Source organism: Triturus cristatus, chromosome 7 (genome assembly GCF_964204655.1).
Source record: "Triturus cristatus chromosome 7, aTriCri1.1, whole genome shotgun sequence".
Lineage (NCBI taxonomy): Eukaryota > Metazoa > Chordata > Amphibia > Caudata > Salamandridae > Triturus > Triturus cristatus.
In genome coordinates, this window is record NC_140590.1 from 1,137,992,841 (window position 1) to 1,138,013,144 (window position 20,304).

The 20,304-nt window shown below is 44.1% G+C and overlaps 1 protein-coding gene across 2 annotated transcripts in view; it reads left to right on the forward strand.

The window, feature by feature from the left end:
* Positions 1-20,304, forward strand: part of UNC5A (unc-5 netrin receptor A) — an 841,139-nt gene that overhangs the window by 716,015 nt on the left and 104,820 nt on the right. For both annotated transcript variants that reach the window (XM_085618304.1, XM_085618305.1), the window contains 2 exons: positions 95-182; positions 6,921-7,089. In XM_085618304.1, coding sequence (XP_085474430.1) covers positions 95-182; positions 6,921-7,089 — 257 coding nt within the window. The remainder of the gene's footprint in view (positions 1-94; positions 183-6,920; positions 7,090-20,304) is intronic.

Sequence of the window (20,304 nt, forward strand, 5' to 3'; positions counted from 1 at the left end):
ACTCCCATGCTATTATTGTTCTTATGTTGTAATGCAATTTTTCCTTTTTTTATTTGTGACTTTTGCTTCTAAGTACTGTGTTTTTCTCTTGAAGGGATCAGCCTCGTCATTCCCCCTGATGCCATTCCACGTGGGAAGATTTATGAAATCTATCTAACGCTGCACAAGCAGGAAGATGTGAGGTATGCGCATTCCCCCGGTGGCCTGTGAGTACATGACTGTGTTAGTGGGAGGATACAAGGGTTTCAGAGAGCAAGTTGCACTGGGGAATCAATCCATAGCAAGAGCAGTTGAGCTGATCACTGCTTCACCTATTCTACTGGTGGGTACCTCAACAACACTCCCTGGTAGCTGGCACACCAACAACATTCCTTGGTATAGCAACGTTTTACCCATCATCATCAGTGCTGTTTCGTGCTAACTTTGGGGTTCAGCCATTCATCAAATTAGAGCGACATATTGGGTCCCATGCTTTCCAGCTCTTTTTGCCACCATCACCCCTTCTTTCTTCATCTGTAGAGAACATTAGCAATGTTGTGGTGCAAGAGAAAATCTCTCCCTAAAGGTAGACTGTTACTCACCAGTAGGGGCGAAGGAAGATTTAACTGTCTATAGCACATGCTGCCTCCGTACTTGACTACTAACACCAGTTACCACAAGGCCATGGGAGAGTAGTAGTTATTTCCTAACACATCCTTAGTGTTGCAATCCATATTTTTAGGCATCTGATCATTCTTTCCCAACAGAGAAGGCCGCTTTTCGACACCGACTGACAACTGGGTTAACAATCTGCATAGTGTTCTGAGGCGTATCCTGGAACCTTGTGCATAAAGAGCAAGACTGTAACTCTCCAATGAGGCTAGTCAAGACCTCGTAAAATTATGAATCTCAATCTTCTACCTCTCATTTAGCTGCCATCGACATTGGTGATACTGTCGATATTACGGACAGAAGAACTTCCTCACTTTCGACTACTTTAGCGCGTTCTGGGGATTCTTTTGCTTTCTCAGTGTAGGGAATATTTTTAGGCTACCTCAATATTCATCTTTCAAAGTCTGGTTATTTGGGTCTTATGTTTTTTGATTAAACAATACCTTCAAGTCAACATCAACAGGTTTGCCATCAGAGTCACGCCTGTGACTGTCCATACCGGGGGATTTTCACGTGTTCCATTAGCTGGAAGAGACCCTGATGTATTTCTGTCCCTACTTTTGAGGCTTTGCTCATAGACCTCTTCTGAGAGTTATACTTGATCGGGAAACTATGCAGGTATTTATTTTTGTCAAGTCAAGAAATACTTTCATTCAGAAAAAAAACATGGTACAATCATTCCAAATATGATTTTTTACATTCTAACAAATACTGTAGTTAGCATTTTGAAAACTCATTCTGTAATTACCTTGAAAAACACATTTATTTCAGTAACTACAAACTCTATAAAGTGCAACGTGCCACGCCTTACTTTGGCATGATGAAACACTTTGTTTGATATATGTTGACCTCGTTATAGTGTATAGTACTGTATACCTCTTTTTCTTCCTATTTTCCTGGCAGCTCCCAGCGTTGACATTTTAGTAGACAGGTCTGACTCTGAACTCACTAATGAACAACAATCCAAGCTGCCTTGGAGGTGGCTGTCTCCCTTGGTGGAAATATAGAACCTCATTAGGAGTGGCAGATACCAGAGCGTGAACTCTAGGGGAAGGGTGGATACTACTCTCGGCCATTCCAAGTAAGCTGGTGTCTTTAGACCCAATAATAGCGCCAAGAGACCTACCCTGTGATTGTGTGCTCTATAAATAACCAATAACATAACAAAAATAATAATATTAACATAACAATTTCGGGTCCAGAGGTTCTCATATCCAAGATCTGAAAATCTCATATTTTCAGGATTTTAGTGTGGAGAAAGTGGCTGGAATGGGAGGAGCCGAACCTTTGGTATCGCGAGTCCAAAATCTAGCAAACGTGTAATGAGATCCCTAGTTCATTCCTCATCCTGATCCTGTGCGGAGAATAGATGCTCTCTGGTTGCATGATATGCAATATCTCCTGGTTGTGTAATGGAACGCGGCAGGCGGCACTTATAACGTCCAGAGTTACACGCCTGCTTGCTTCCGAGGTTGTTCCCTGAATACCTAAAGTCACATGAGCTTTGTGCATCTCATTCCTGGTGGTGAGTGACTGGACAATTCACATTGTGACCAGACTTGTATGCTTCCTGACTTCCTTCACTGTTTCTATTATGAAGTTTTATACCAGTTTCATCCACCTTCACCATTTTCTGGTATATATTTCTAGATCTTACCATCAGGAGAAAGCCCTGAGATCTACCCACCTGCGTCTCCTCTGCATTCCAAGGTTTGCCAAGGTTCGACAAGGTGGTAGTTTGTTTTCGGTACAGACGGCCAAGCTTTAAAACTCCCTGTCTGAACAGGGCTTCAGGAAAGATTTAAAAACGTGGTTCTTCAATCAAGCTTAGATAGTATTGGCCGAGTCTAATCTTCAGCCTGTTTTGAGCGCCTGTACGCCACAGCCGAGGCAGCTGCACACTGCACAAATGTCTTTGATTGATTGATCTTATATTTACCGAGCAACCATTCTATATCTCATAGTTGATAATGACACAATGGTTATTAAAATTACTTCCCTACGTCTCACTCTCACTATTATCATCTGTCTGTTCATGGTTCTGTCTCTGTTCCTAAACAATTCCTCTTTCTCCATGCCCAAGTTTCTTCTTTCCCTCGTCCCCCTTCTTGCTTCTCTGATGCTGTTCTTGCCTCTTAACATACCCCTCATTTTAGGCGACTAAGTTGCTCATTGTCCCTCATCTCACTCCCCTCTTCTTCCCCATTGCCATTTCCCCCTCTTTTTATCTCTTTCTTTGTCCCTTCATCTCCAGCTCTTAATCTTTCTTTCACTCTCTATAGATACATATATCTATACATATCTTTCTATAGCTTTATTTCTCTATATACCTTAGTCTCTAAATGCCCTTTTGCCCATGCATCAGTCTGCCTCTCCCTCCATGCTTCTCCCTCTTGCCTCTCTGTTTCTCTCCCTCTGTCATTCTCTCTTCATTCTGTAGTTGCCCAACTATGCATGAGCCGTTCCCTCTCTGCTTCTCTCCACCCCCTCTCAATCTCTCTCTCTTTCTCACCCATCCACCTCTACCTCCTATCTGCTTCACTTCTCAATTTCTGTTTCCTTTCTGCCTCTTGATTTCTTCCAGGTCTCTTCCGCTTTCATCCTTCCTTCTGTTTCCTGCACCCTCTCTGTCCTTCTTTCTGTAACTCTCTTTTAATTTATTTTCAACCCCCCCCCCTCACTCTCTCACAAGACTTCCGCTAATCAGAGCAGTTCAGAGTTTATTACACCAGCATCAGCCAGCATGAAGTTAAATTGCCTTTACACGTTAATTAAATTTCTTTATAGGTCAAACGTGTCAATCAGTTGTACCACAATGAATGACGGCTTACCTTCTCTTCCTATGCCCGATGGCATTTCCCGCTTCCCCGTTTCTGTGCTTTTTCTGCCTCTCGGCCTCCGCTCTCAATTTCAACTCCTTATTGTCCTCTTGTGTTACAACAATTTACGTTGCCTACACGGGGGGTATCCAGGAGCTGGGCCCTTCAGAGCTCAGTGCTACTACCCCCACACAGAAAAAACAAGCACGGTTTCAAGTTCACACCCAATTCGGGGAAGCATTTCTCTGTGCTTAGTTTTCAGAGTTTTATTCTCTCTTTCATGTCCTTGTTTCCTCTCTCCACACCTTTTTCTGATCTCTCTTCTTGTTCCTTCATGCTGGTCTATATCCTCTTCCTCTTGTATTCCTCTGCATTCACATTCCCTCCTCTTCTTTCTCTCCTTTCCCCTTTCCCATTATCGTTTCACTCCAGCCATCTTATGTTGACTTTTTATTTTAACTCATTGTCTCTAATATTAAATTGTGCTTACCTTCTGCCTTTTCCCACCTGCACATAGCCCACCAAATTCCCCTTTGCACATGACTATTCTCCCTCCAGTGTTCTGCACCTCCCCTACATGCTCAAACACATTGATCTCCCTCCATTTAATACCATTCCCTTCCTTTAGAATTCCATTTCGGTCATTGTTCTCCTCCGCATATTGAGTCTTTGCGTGTTATGTGTGTGGAATTCATGTTCAACATTTGGCCCTGTGTCTTTGCTTCTCATTCGATATTCAGTCTTGGCTTTTTATTCATCTTTGAATCGATGCTTTTATTGGTTATTGAGTTTTTGTTCTGCTTTAGGCATTGGGCTTTGACCTTTGTTGTGTGTTGGACATTTGCTATTCAGTGCATGTTGTGTTTCTGCTTTGCCTTATGTTTTATGTCTTTACCCTCTGTGATGTTTTTTGCTCCTTTGTGTGTACCTCCGGTTTCTTTTCAGTGTTTGGGTAATTATTCTCCATTCAGTATTTGGTATCTTTGCATTTCATTGTGTATTGGATGTCTGAGCTTCCCTGGGTTTAGCTTTTTATTCGTGTGCAGGTATGGGGGAAGGGGAAGACTGAGTAATAAAGCGATGTGTCTCAATCTATGTAATATTTATTTTATATTCAGTAATCACTTGCAGAGTTCATTAAACACTAAGGGGCAGATTTACAAGAAAGTGACGCATTTATAGAGATGCGTCACTTTCCTTGCGCCACCCTAAAAAATGCTTGCGCCACCATGGATGCGCCGTATTTACAATACGGCGCACCATGGCGGAAGGATTGACAGATGCGTCAGAAATTCTGATGCATCTGGTTGGGGCAAAAGTCACTTATTGCTGGAGTCGTGTCGCAAGCACGACGCAGCTCCAGCAATGCATTTTGTGGCCTATTCCCACTACAGTGTGTCACTCCTTACGCCTGCTTCAAGGTTTTGACGCAGTGGCATCCTAAAAGTGAAGCAGTGAAATCTTGTAGATTTCACTGCGTCACTTTTACGAGGCTTTCCTGCGTAGTAACGCCCCCCTGCATACATTATACCTGACGCAGGTATAATGTGACCCAGTGCTTTACAACATGACGCATCTCCCTAGATGCGTCACGTTGTAAATAGGGCGCGTTGATTGCGCCGCCGTTGAGTAAAAAAAAGTGACGCAATGGCGGTGCAAAGAGGCGCAAGGGGCTTGTAAATCTGCCCCTAACTATTAATTTTTATTCTTAGGTACTGAATGAAGTTTGTTTCTCATACACTTTTTCCTTCTCAGAAAGTTTATTTAATCGTAAATACATTATACTTAGTTGAGATGGCTTTAGCTTCCATATCCGAATTTGCATTTTGTCCACAATGAAAGTCTGTGTCCTATATGGTTGATTAAATAGTGTGATTGCATTATATGGGTTTTAGGGCTTTATTCTTCGCTTGATATTGTGCTTGTGCTATTAATGTGGTTTTTACCCTAAATTTCATATATCTTCCTCACTCTCTGTGTTTTCCAATTAGTGGTTAGGTATTTTGTTGGGCTTTTTCTTTCCACTGGACATTGGTTGTTAGTTTGGTTTGGAGTGTTTGCTCTTCATTGCTTGTCAAATCTTTACTTTACGCTTTCCATTACTGACTAGGTTTTTCTATCTTTTTGTATACAGGAATAATGCGTTCGATTGGGCATTATTTACCTATAGTATTGAGTCCTTTGCTCCGATTTGGTCATGCCCATATTTTAAGTACCGGGTGTTTCCTCACACACCTGCTTTCCAGTGATGAAGAGTTCTTTGTTCTCAAATTTGTGCTGAGTATCTCTTGTTGTGCAGGCAGTAGGACTGTACTCTGTACTGGCATTGGTCATTGTTCATTTCCATACTACATGGTATTGGGTCTTTCCTGGTCCACTGGGTATTGGGACTTTACTCTTTATTGAGCATTATGCCTATAATTGTTTGCATTTGTAACAATCATTCAATGTTCAGTGCTTATCTTCATTTGCCTGGTTTACATCCAGTGGCTTAGGAACTTTGCCGGGTTTGAGTATTCAATCTTTGCTTTTCTGTAGGATTGCACATTTGACTTTAGTGGTATTAGATATGTGCTGTTCTCTGTATGTTGGTGATTGCTTTCCATTCGCCAGTAGGTCTTCAGTCTTTATTGGGTACTGGGTTTTAGTCTCCTTAGGTTATTTGACTGTTGCTCCACTTTGGCCAACTGGATTTTGGTTTTTGCTCTCTGTAGGCTATTGTGAATGTGCATGTTTAGGTGGGGCATTCCTTTTTCATTGGTCAGTATATTGGCTGCTCTGTTTAGTATTGTGCATTTACTTGCTATTTTTTACTGAATCATTGCTCTCAGTGAAGTAACTTGGCTTTGGTTTTCATTTGGGTGATGTGTGCTAACTCTTTTGGTTTTCATAGGGCACTGAGTCTTCACATTTATTTAGTTATTTCAATTCTGCTTATTTACCTTTTGGACCTTTGTACTTTGTTGCGTCTTGCCCATTTACTCACTTTTTGATATATCCTATTTACCCTTCATAAGTTATTTTATCTTGATATGGTATTGTATTTGCTTGACTTATGAGTGTGGAAAGGCCGGGTCTTTTCTTTGCGGTTGATATTGAGTTCTGCTCTCCACTGTGCTTCTTATCAGATATTTGACATTTGTTCTCTGTCAGTTATTGGATTTTAACCGCATTGAGTCTGTGCTCTTTCTTTTGACATTTAGTATTTTGCTTTCTGTTGTTTTTGGCTTTTGAACTCATTAGTGTTTGTGATTTGCAATGCATTTCTTATTTGTTCTGATGTGAGTTTTGGTCTGCCCCCGTAATAAGGAAACGGGAAGAGGGTCTTTACTCTAGTTAGACCATTAGAACTCTTTTGTACTTTGAATGTTACTGTACATTCCCTCTTAGCTTAAAGTTCAGTTCTGCTCACTCCTTTCTGTTCCACTTCTCTTTGTTTCTATACTTGAGGTTACCCCTAGCTGGCTGCCAGACCCTCCTGAGCCCGATAGTTAGCTGCGGCCCACCAGGAGTCCTGCTGACCCGACCAGTCATCCTGTCCATGGACCACTGCGCGGAGGCCAGCCCTGAGAACTGGGCCCTGCGGCTGAAGAAGCAGTCATGTGAAGGCACCTGGGAGGTGAGCGGTTCAGAGAGTCCTCTGCTCAATGCCCACTGGAGATATTCAGTTCCCTCTTTATCATTAAAAAAATCTTTTTTAATCCTATTCACTTAACAAGAATTTACTCCACATTTTAGCTGTGAATACATTGTACTTTGTTGCATTTTAAGGAAAATCATCATGAACACACACACACTTCATTACTCACAAGGATGCATGTCATCCACACATTCTAGTTTAGTCTTAATAATTTAAAAACCGCCTGAAAAATTCCTTGAACGGCTGGGAAATCTGTTCTAACCGGCCTTCTATTCATATTTTTTTCTGCATTGTCCTGATTTATTTCCACCCACGGACTCATCCATCTGTCAGTCCAAAGCAGGAGTGCAACAATTGTGCTGACTGTCAGCCACAAGTGTCTGAGCTGTGCTTGTCTAGAACTGCATCCCACTGGTGCATCCCTCCTGCAATTTACCCCCACTGGGGAAGCTCAGGCAGACTGTTGTAGCAAGTTCTAAACATTGCAACAAACCTCCTGGCACCTCTGTGGCTGAAGCCAAGAGGAGTTACTAGCCCCTCAGGATTGCAACCAGCGTAGAAAAAACATTGCTCAGGAGTATTTCACTTAGAGTCCTTGCCAGGTAAAAGCTGGAAAAGTGTGTGTGTGTTTCTTTTTAACGGGGACGTTTCTTATTAGCCTCACAGGCCCAGTATACGACTAGAGATGCTGACATAATTAAGGACAGCCACACTGTTTCTCCTGGGCTTAACATCAGTCAGTGGGTCATAAGTGATTTATTTCATTGTTTCTTACTGTATAAGTGCTTTATTTTTGTTTCATGTTGGTGTTCACCTGCAGAAGATTCTAGACGTGTCCCTTTATCTTAGTTGTTAATCATTTTAACTGTCCTACTTTCCTATGCGTAAATAAAGTACTGGATATTTTTAAATGATAAAACTCTAGTAGAACATTTAGGCCCTGATTACGATGTTGTGTGGATGCCGTAGCAGTATGGAGACCGCCCGACCATAGGTCAGCGGTTCCGACCACACAATTAGGATGTGACTGCCCATACGGCGGTCGGAAACATCCATTTTGCTATGGCAGCTTGTGCAGTGGGCCGAAAAGGCCCGCGGCACAAGCTGCCATAGCAAAATGGATGTGTGCAAACATCCCTGCACTGTGTGGCAGGCACCTCAGGTGCAGGGATGTTTAGGGAGGGGTACCATAGGTGCCCCCCAGGCCCCATTGCAGAGGGCCAGGGGGCCCTACTATGGGCCCCCAAAGGCACTTTCTGACAGCCTTTTCATGTCGGAAAGGCCGACATGAAATGGCTGTCAGAAAGTATCATCTTTATCCCAACGGTGGAGCTGAGCCTGACTCTGTCGTCATTTCTGGATTATGGTGGGTTCTGATGCACCGATGGGCTCTATGAGCCTTTTGGAAGCACCACGGACGGTCCCTTAGCCCAATGCCTCTGCCCGCTGCATCATAATGTGGCAGGCGGACCACAATGTCAGATGTCGGGCAGACAGCAACCGACGGTTGGTCGGTTGCGGTCTGCCCGACATCATAATCGGGCACATAGTGTGATAACTTGTGTCAAATACCATCTGATTTACAATACTCTCCACTGGAGGGCTAGTCTTCTCATCCTTACTACCCTTGCTCCTCTCAGAGTCAAATTTGTTATCCAACCGGAGTGCAAGAGTGTTGCAGTCCCTGGATCACCAGTGGTGAATAGCTGTATGACCAAGAACATTGTGCAGTTACTTCGGACTGTGCCGGGACACAGAAAACTCCCCTCTAGGAGAGAGAAGGATTATGTACTCGGTCTACATACCTTCAAATAGATGGGTCTTTTAAGAAAGGCAAACCCCAGTTTCAGCCTTAGGGCCGATCCCGATCTCGTTCGGAAAGCATACTGACCAAATCGGTTCCAGAATGCTTTCCGTACGACTTGGATCGAGGGAGTCCAACCGAACGAGTACGATGCATCCCTATGCATCAGGATCCGATTCGGTCGGACTCCCATTGACTTAAATGGGAGCCTGTGTTCCGAACCTGAACACTTGCTCCCATTGAAGAAAGGTGTGGCTGGGGAAAACTGCACTCTGTGGCAGGCACCAAATGGTGCCTACCACACTGTGCATGGTTGGAAAGGGGGAACCCATGGGTAACCCACAGGCCCGATTCAGAGAGCTCTGGGTGAAGGGGGCCTGCTATGGGCCTCCAGAGACCTATTCCGGCAGCCATTTTTCATTCCAGCCAAACCGAATCGGAAAGGCTGTTCAAATCGGTCATCGTACTCGCTCGTTTGGAAAATAAGTCCATCGAGCTGCACGAATCGGCTCCGGAAAGGCTCGTCCTGTCCGGATGCCTTTTGGAACCGATTCGGTCAGCCCTAACGGTTTCCAGGCATCGTACTTGGTTGTTCGAGACTGGGAACAAGTCGGTCGGAAAAAAGGGCTCCGGACCAGAGTCAGCAAAACTGAAACCGATTCGGAGCCCTTCCGAGCAGCATCGGAATCAATCCCTTAGTGTACTGTGCAGCAACTAGCATTCAGTCCAACACACCCATCACATAAGGTCCAATACACCACAGATTTTTGAATACTTGTTTGCCAACATTCTCAGTATGACCATCTTAGTAACCTCTGTCATCCCATAGACACATTCCCTAAATTGCCGTCTCTAGCTCGATTTCAAGCCACCACCTTCCTAGATCAAACCTCTGTGCTTCTTTTTTATTTTTAAAGATATTTTTATTGGCATTTTTAACAAATCGTTACAATGATTGCAAGAAGGATAAAGGAAAAACAGAACAAGATATATCGTCCAGTACTGTCTACATTCGTGTGTGCATGCTCCACCAAGACATTTATTGCATGATAGCAGTGTAGGGAGTTGTCCAACTTCAACCCCTCGCATGCATATGCATTTGTAATTGTGATCATATCGTGCCATTGACAATGCTAAAATGCAGGAAAAGAATGAAAAGGGGAAGAAGTGGGGAAGAGAAGGGAAAAAAAGGGAAGGGAAAACCAGTAACTCGTGCAAAGGAGTGATGTGGACACATCGGAGCACAGACATCTAGTGATAATAAAAACATAAGCAACCCACAGGCAGGTCCAGTCAGGGGCCCCCTTCCCCCCTCAAATAATATCTTTCAAGTATATGGATATATACCCCCAAGGACTTCTCAGGGCCGTGCACCCCCTACTCAGCAAACAAACCCCTAGTTCTCCAAGGGACCCTGGATGTGTGACCTGTGCCGTGGCATCTATTTGTGATTCGCATATTGACTCTCCACCCTCGCTGCCAGATCCCGCCGGATTCTCCCATTCGGTCATTGCCTCTCTCCATTGCTCAGCAATCAGACGCTTCCTCAATCCCCTGGCCTCTACATATGTTAGCGCTCTGCCTTCTGCCCCAGCCCATGCAATAACATCCCTGTTCCAGGCTACAACTTGTGGCCCCCCTGAGGATTTTCATTCCATCGCTATCCTGCGCTTAGCAAGGCCAAGCGCAAGTTCTATCAAACGGTTCCCAACTTTGTGCTTAGGTGGCCTGAGAAAGAGACCCAGCAGGCATGTCTGGATTGTTAAGGCTAACTCCCTCCCAAGGACGTCTTTGATCTTGGCAAACACCACCTCCCAGTAAGGACGCACCCATCGACAATCCCAAGTCATATGGCTAAAATCAGCATCTGGATGGGCACATCTAGGACATTGTTGCACCTCCCCTCCGTATGTCAGATTAAGCCGGTGTGGCGTCATATGGGTCTTGTGTGTGTAATTGAATTGGATATATTTCAATCTGGTGTTCTGAGAGACTTTCCCCGGTTAGCGCAATACTTTTTGCCACTCAGAGTCGGTGAGTCTCTGCCCCTGATTCTGTCCCAACGCGCCCGCAATCCATTCAGGGGGCCAGTGGAAGCTCCACTAATGCAGCTTAAAGCCATTTCACCAGGTGCCCGCAGTGCTAAGGTTGAACAACGCATGGAGGACTGGGTGCATATCGGGTTCCTCCCTCCCAGAGCCCCAAGCCTCTGTGCTTTTGACTATCCTTTTGGTCCTATCATTCGTTTAATAGTAGGTGCAATCCTTTGTTGTCTGGCATGATGAGCATTACACTGTGAGTCCCTGTTATTTTGTCTCGTTAAAATGGTTCACCGTCTTCGTTTGGGGTCTCCAGCTTGTGAATCTTCTGTGTAACCACCGGGAGGCCATCCTGCTCCTCTTCTCTGGCAGCCAAAACCTTCGTGTTATTATTAGATCCCGCAAATATGCCAGAGATCCAAAATGGCTTTCTGCCTGGAACCTACCTCCAGGTCTCATTCTTCCAGGTCGCCCTGGTCTTAGGGCTCACCCAACCCAGACATCTTCAGACACTGTGTGAACAGTGTGTTGCACTTTAATGCTCATCCCTTTTCGTGTCCTCGCTTGTTGGTCATGCAGGTGTGCATGCTGATATGTATTGGCTTCATTCAGTAATGTTAGTTGGCATGGAACCAAGGCCCATCGCTGCCGTCAGAATGTGAGCCTTCTAGAGTCTCCAGTACTTTTGCAAACAGTTCCAGCTAAGCCACTATTACAGTCTTCTCACCATCTATGCATCTTCCCAGCAAAGACTCTCTGACTTCTCTAGGTGATCACAGCATGATTCTGGTTCACCCATGGCATTTCTTTTATTATCCCTGTACTACTTCTAGGTCTTATTTTAGACCTATAACGGATGAGGGTGTAGCATCCAAAATGTTGGCTAATAATTCTGGATCATCCCATGATCCTTGTCCTATCAAAGGTTTTAAAGGCTAAGCCCCCACATTTACTCACTAATAACAACAATTTGTAATAACTCCCTGGTAAGTGGTATTGCCCCCTCATTTTGTAACACAGCTGTAGTCACCCCCTTCTTTAAAAAGGATATTTTGGATCCTAGTACCTCTTCAAACTGTTGTCCTATTTCTCTTCTTCCTTTTTTAACAAAAGTTTTATAGAGGAGGGTGAATACACAGCTAGTATCATATACGGGGGAAAATAGTGTCCACAATAAATATCAATACAGTTTAAGACCCTTATTTAGCACAGGAACAGTACTTACGTCTGCTGTCAGTTACATCCGTAAGATCTTAGATGGAGGGAGCTCAGTGGCTCTTATCCTCCTTGATCTGTCAGCAGCCTTTGACACGGTCTCACATGCTGTCGGGCCAGAAAGATTAAGCATCATCGGATTGTGGGACAACACTCCAAAATGGTTTGAATCCTTTTTGAAAAATAGAACACAGGTTGTTCAGATTTTAGGGTTATACCCTGTGGGGTCAATGAGAGAACTGCCCTCGGTCCCACTCTTTTTAATATATATGTTGCTCCATTGGCGGATCCGATTGCCTCGTTTGGGTTCCAGTTTTATGGCTATGCTGATGACAGCGTAGAGGGCAATCTCGTACAACTTCAAGATAAATTTAAAAAGTTGCCTGGCGAAGGCTTGCTGGATGAACACAGACTTCCTGTGGTTAAACTCAGACAAAGCATAGGTGCTGATGTTTGGAAATCCCTCAGATCGGTCCCCTGTGGTGGCCCCAGACGTTAGGGGAGTGCCCTAAACCGGAAACTACTTCCCGCCATCTGGGTGTTCTATTTGATAATGAACTTTCCTTTGAACACCATATTAATAAGCTAATGGTCACTTTTGTTTTAATAATGAAAGAATTAAAAAAGATTCCTAAAATGTATCCTTCAGTACTCCAGGCAGCTGCTAATACAAGCCTTGATTCTCAGTAGGTTAGACTATTGCAATGCGCTGTATGTTTGCCTCCTGATTATCTTATGTTGTGACTGCAGTTGATTCAGAGCGCAGCTGCCAGACTGATATTTGGTATGTGAAAATTTGATAGTGTCTCGATGCATTTACATTGGCTCCCAGTTCGGAAAAGAGGCTCATTTAAGGCTTTCTGTATGTGCCACAGGGCCATTTATCCAGCATCTCAAGCCACTTACATCTCTGACATGTTTTAAAAGCACACCCCGTCTAGACTGTTGCACTTAGCCTCCGCGTGTTTGAATTCTGTACCTAAACAATGGAGGACAAGACTGGGAGGACGTGCTTTTTCAGTTGATTATAGAACAGACGTGGAATAAACTACTGATTGAGTTATGTTTGGAAATGAATCTTTTAAAATTTAATGGCTCTCTAAAGAGCCATCTTTTAGTTTTTTAATCTTATTTAGATTTCTAATTGTCCTATCTTTTTCATGATTTCTTGTTTTGGGTTGCAAAGTGAGTTATCTTATCTTGGTGCCAGGACATGCTTGGGTAATTGCAAACTATACAAGATCAATAATAACAATAATATCTTGGCTCTTGAAAAATCCACCTTTCCTCCTGTGCTTTCACATTCTCTTTACTGTGGGAAGCTGGGCCAAGTCCAAACAATGTGCAATAGTCATCTTTTGATTTTGACTCCAGGGGCACTATTCCGGTAATTGCGCATTTTCAATGTTTGCGCCAGGTGCACCTTTATAAAGGTGCACCCAGTGCAAACAATGAAAATGCTGCCTGTTACCATGTATGCGCTGCCCCCAGGGCAGCTGCGGTCTCGTGCTGCCCCCAGGGCAGCGCATTCCTGTGAAAAACGGAGCAGCTGCTTTACAGCCACTCCGTGTGTTCACTGTGCTGGCGGCAACTCATCTACATTTTCAGAGGGAATTAGAGATCCCCTTGTAGGCGGGTGCTGTCAGTGCCTGCACCCGCCTGCAAGGGTATGTCTGGGAAGGGGTCCATAGGAACCCCTTTTCCCCCCTCCAGAGGGCTGCTCTCAGGGGTGCCTTTTAGGTGGCGCACTTTCAGTGAGCCCCGAGAGCATCTATGCCTCTGTGCCTGTGTCTGTAATAGGGCGCAGAGGCAAAGGGATTACCTCATTTGCATGAGGCACGCCCCCATGCAAATGAGGGAATGCCCCCTCAAGATAGCGCTGGTGCTTTATGTGTGCCAGCGCTATCGGTATTACAGAAGAGGCCGCACAAGAATCTGCGTCCCTTTTTGTAAAGCAAAAGTGCACCGGGGGCACGGAGAGTCGGGGCAAATACCTGCTGTGCCCCCAGGGCACTTGATATAATATGGCCCCAGAAGTGGGATGGAGCTATCCACCACTAGGATATAAATAAGGCAGGACCCAATGGCATTGTATATGAAAAAATGACACCAAAAAGATAAGGTGCTCATTTAGAATGGATCAGAAATTGACACAAGTGCAGAAATCAGTGCACCATACATTTATTCTCTGCTGCATTAGAGTACTGTGGTGTTGCCACATTTCTGAAATGTTGTATTGTCCCATTATAACACCCTACAACATGATTCGAAGGAATGCTTGAATTAATCTCAGTCCAGTCCATTCCAAACTACCAGAGCAGGTCCCCTGCAGAAGTGAACATAATCGACCCCAGTCCAGTTTCGACCTACTTACTTTTCATCAGAGTGTGATAGCTTGATTCATGTGGCACAACGAGTGTGGGACCCACCTCTGTATATGTGTGTTACACTTAAGCATGTACTGCAAAAAACAACAAGGAGTTGGAAAGAATGTTGAATTAATCTCAGCCACTGGCGATTGTTTTCGCCACATTGCAGTTCATTGTTTTTCACCCACTGTGCCACTCTAGAGAGTGGCCAACCATAACAAAAATCAATTCTGTGTCACACTAAGCATAGACATGCCCATCACACTTAGATCATCGATTACAGCAAACAACATGGTGATATACTAAATGTTTTTAGGCTCTGGTAATTACTTGGCTCGCATTCCAGTGTGCCACTTTTTTCGCCAACAAGCCAATACAGACAGTAACTAACCATGTTCCAGTCGGCCTTAGTCCTTGCTCAGTACGAACCTGTCAAGACTGAACTGCCAGTCCAGACCGCTTCTGAATAGAAGCACAATCCCCAGACTGGTTTTGGCCTTCTTAGTCGCTGCTTGTGTTTCTATCTGGAGGGGACCTGATCTGGCAGGTCAGAATGGACTGTACCTATTGCACCAGGACCAGAATGGGTTTGGATATGGCTGTTCTCTGTCTAAAGTGACATAGTGGGCAGTAAAGCGACAGACTGGACTATGGCACCAAGTAATTACCGGTGGCTTACATTAATTCAATCCTTCCATCGATCACCTTAATGTTCTCCACATTATAACACCCCCCAAGTGTGACCAGTATGCACAGTGTGACCCTGTGCTCACTGTGCCATAGGTCTAAAGCTATGCCTCACTGATGAGGCCTAAGTAAACCAAAACCAGCCCGGGGTTGTTTGTGCTCCTATTTAGAGGGGACCCGGTCTGGCATTTTTAGGTTGTACTGTTCCTATTGGAGCCAGACCAAGGTTCATTTGCATAAGGCTAGTCGCTGTCTAGAATGGCACAGTGTGCTAAAAAAACGATGGACAAGAAGAGGGCCCTGAATATTCACCCATGAAAGCCTTCCGCCTTTCACCTTTTTGTATTCAACAGTGAGACACCTACAGTGCAGAAGGTATGCCCATCTATGGGTCGCGTGCTGCTTTAACCATAGGAGTCTAGCTATACATTACCGATAAATCCTACATAGAGCAAAACTGTTGGATGTTGCTTGTTTTCCCATCTGGAGGGGACCTGGTCTGGCAGTTTGGGAGGGACTCTTCCTATTGGAGGAGGACCAATGCAGAAAAGATGGACTGAAATGCGCCCCAGATTGCAGGTTGCTAATATTAATTCAAGATTAATGCAAGCATTCCACCCTTGCATGCTTGTTTTTCCCCAGTATTGTGCCATTATGCCACAGAAATCCGAGATCACCATCAGCAAATGTTTGGTTATAAATGTGATTACTACTAGTTCTTTGCAATTAATGTGCCGTAAATTCTGAATTAGCAGTAGTACCTCTCAGGTTAACAGCAGCAAGATTTCACAAAATCACACTATAACCATTCATTTACGCTAACGTCTTAGGGACACAGTTACAAGTCCCGAATACTGTACCAGGAAAATACTAATACTGTTGGAGGTGGTGTTTCCTTAGTTAACTAGTCCCACCTCATTGTTTGTGTTGTTTCTCAGAATGTGAAATAATGCCCTAAAACTGGTTGCATTCACCCATTCCGAGGAGAAGAAACTTGGAAACTTGTAGTAGTTCCATGAACATTTTTGCTAGCTTTTATCTGATGAAAAATGCGTAGGGAAACCTTGTGGTGTGGTAATGCCATCCGCACAACTTGTAGTAGCGAAACTAGTGGAAACTCATGATTATAAAAGTACTTATGAGGCCCTAGGGATTTTCAGATAGACTCCCAATTTTGAGCAATCAGATTATGTGAGCAGTCTTGCTCAGACTAAGGTCAGAATTGTACCCCAGCTTACGCATGTAGGTCACAGAGAGTGACACCATTAACATATGGGTGGCCTACCTTCTCTTGAAAATGATCTATCTTGATTGGTTCCCAGACCCATTAATCATCCATAATGTCTTACAGGAAATAAGCACCAAGCAGTAATATGTAATAATATTTCTCTCATCATCTCGCAGCAGGTGGTCCAGGTTGCCAGGCCTGGGTGCCATTAGACCTCACCTTGCAAATGGTTCATCCTGGTGCCTACTGGGGCACTTACATCACCTTTAAAAATCTAGCAGATTGAACATCTGCAGCGAAGGTCCCACCCTACTCCAGGATTGAAATCATTTTGTTAGCATCCTACAAAGCTAAGACCCCTTTACAAGGCCTTGTGCACTACACAGGAGTAAAAGAGGAAGAGGGCCAACATTTATCAGAAGTGAGTCAACCCAAACTATCTCTATAAACATATGCATCAAGCGGTAGTTTCAAACTTTAAGAGATACAGAATGATAGGACAAAACCTTTTTGGTGAAACAGACTACGCCCAGGGCCCCTCACTAATTGGACATGGGAGGAATCAAAGATAACCTTGCTTTTCAAAAACAGCTGAACACAATGTTTGTCTCTTGGAAAGTGGGGCCTCTAGGATAGCTCTGTGCGACCGAAGTTGGTAGAATAGCTGTTTAAGGAGCAGCAGGTCACTTTTAGTCCTAGGGTATCAATGAAGAGTTCAAACAAAATGTGCTGCTTTTTACAGCACCAGCTAGGTCTATTTGAAAGTAATAGTACGCTAACAAGCATTTCTTGCATAACATTAAATAACATGACACAACATAGCATAACATTTAAAAATGCCCTTCCTTGGACAAATGCTATGTGAACTACACACTCAATAGTATTGAAAGCTATTGACATGGGTTTGTTCATAGTTATATTTAAATCATCCACACCTCAGGTACTTCTGACTAGTCCATGACCATCTCCAGAGGTAGAGTGCCTGGCATCAAAAAGGTCCATTGAACTCAGCCTGCAATTTAGCTGGAAGAAAACCACCTTCTCCAATAACTACCCAAAATCAGGCCCATATGAGAATGGGGTAGTTGATGAGTCCTTGCATATCAAGACAAACATCCTCCAGGAGAGGGCGCATTGTAGCTCTTTTTTCTGTGATACAGGAACATCTTACGGTGAGATGGCTCTGCACTCCAGAAGGAACTACTACTTTATACCAAAGCCCATGTGGAATCCGCTGCTTTATACAACCCCTGGGAGATCCCTCTTGGATACTATGAACCATGGTGATTATCCACAGGCTACCAATGACCCAGGGAAGCTAACCTGTCCTATTAACTGTGTGGTCTTCACTTTTGTGTGCAACAGTCCTGGAGATGGCATCTTTGTAATAGTGGCCTAGTCCTGTAGCAAATGGCAATCACATTTCTTTACTTCCAGGGCATTGGATGCATTTTTGTGGTTAGTATTGGTTTTTTATTTCTCTGTATATTGACCCTGCTAATAGTTTATTTGTAAAGCACTCAAGTTGTGGATTGCCATCATAGAGTGTTGCGCCCAACGTGGTCATAGCCTAATAATAGTAGGCTTTACTTCAACAGATATGTCACAGGCAACTGAATTATTTCTGCTATGAATGTCTACAGTGATGGAAAAGCTTAAGGTGAGGTTTGTAGTTGGTGAGCCAGCCGTAGGCATCTGATTGGCAGTTTTATGTGATTGTTATTGAAGAGAATCGAGCAAAAGGGTGGCCCCTACATTTAGCTGAAGTCTTTGCCAGACCACACATCTACCACTAGACCACATGTCCCCTGGTAGACCACATCTCCACCTCTAGACTGTCGTGTCTTGTGATATTTTATGACAGAACCCTTTTGTCTCCTAACGGAATCCGTAGAGCTGTAAAATAGATGTCAGAGCGCAATGCCATGAAAGTTTGTTTTAGAATGGTGAGTTTGCAGTTACACGCAGCAGAAAAAAGACATGTAATGCTAAGCTCCGTGTGTGGCCTAGTCATTAACCTCTTCCGTGCGCATGACAGCCGGGAGTCGTCACGTGTCACGGTGGGCGTGTGCACACGACAGCTCCCGGCCGTCCGAATCCCCGCCCACTAATACAAACGCCCGCACGGCGCGGGAATTCCCCGCGCATGGAAGGGGTTAACGGGTACCCAGGCTGGGAAGAAGCTACAAATGGCAACAGATAGAGGGTAAGTAACCTGAAGAGCAACCGTGCTGTGGTCCAAGCAAACTGCTCCTACCTGAAACGTGCGTCACTGTCAAAGAAGGGTATCAAAGCATCATGCAGGTGGAGTCAAAGTGCAACTCTAGCCGCTGTAAAGCAAGTGAAGACAACTGAAGCATTGCCAAGTATCTACACATAGATGGCCAAGAACATGCTGGTCAAGCCTTACATACTAGTATTGTTCTGCCACGCAAGAAAAAGTTGTACATTATACGTATTGATACTGCAAAACATGGGTACCTACTGATACAAGAAAAAGTGCTGGCGGACAGAATAAGAAAGAAAGAAGTATATTATCATTGAACTTACCAGAGTCTTGTTATGCGGAACTTTATAACCTCTGGACCGGGCATGGAGACCCAAGAAGAAGCACAAGGGTTGTGCTTAATGAGCTGTCCGATACCTGAAGTGGCCCACCACAAAAGCTGCCTAGTGACGGATCAGAACAACTCCATAGGTCTCCACCGAGTGACGGGTTCTGAGGGAGACCAAGGGGGAGGTCCATGCTTCTGTGATTGTCCATGATGACTCTGAGGCCGGCTCATCGCAAGGCCTCAGACGCAGAGCAAATGACGGAGGCTCAAATGGACAGCTGACCGGAGCAGAAAGAGCTCCACCCTCGAGGTCAGCCGCTCCCATAATTAGTTACCATGCTGCCACCTTTTTGAAACCAACAACACCACCAAAAAGCTAAATATTGGTGATAGATGGACTGCATGGATAGAGACATTTGATGATTTCATTGATGCACTTAAAGAGACTGATAACAAAAAGATTATCAAGTATCTCAAAAATCTTGCTGGTGATGGTGTGAAAGATGTCATAAAGAAAATGCTGTGAACTAACGAATAAATAACATATCGTCAGATTAAAGAAACACTGAACCTCAAGTTCAATCCAGTACCAAACGTTAATTACAAAAGATACATTTTCAGTCAAGAACGCCAGGAAGTTGGTAAAACCATTGATGAATTTGTGGAGAGACTTGATAGGCCTATCAAACACTGTAAGTTCAGTGAATTTAATGTTGAAGCTATGCGGCTTAGAGTTATTGATGGATGCTTCTCAGATTCATTCAGACAATGAGTGCTGAGAGAAACTTTTATTTAGTCTGGGTGAGTATTGAATTGATGGCTGCCAGGGCTGAGGAGCATGCTGAAAGACAAGTTGCTGACATGGAGGCCAGAGGTACAGAGAGTGAATCAGCCATGAGTATAAAAAGTAAGCCTAAGCAAAAAAGGGAAGGACACAAAACGATTGAGACACCTAAAAATAAGCTATGTTTAGATGTGGATTTTCATTTCCGCACAAAGGTAAATGTCCTGCCATTAGACAGATATGTAAAGGCTGTGAGAATGAGAACCATTTTGTGACAGTTTGTAAAGTGAAGGGAAAAATAAGCGTGTCATGGAGCAAAGACCAAATGACCGCCAGAACATTCCAGAGGCCACATTCAATGCACCCCCACAAGACCAAGCGGCGACATCGGTTGAGGAAAATAGACTCTGAACAAAGCTGATTGTCATCTAAATCATCGTTAAACAGTTTGTCCACCTCAGTATCAAGTGAAAGTGTGGAAGACAGTTGCACCATGTTGATGTTTAACTCAGA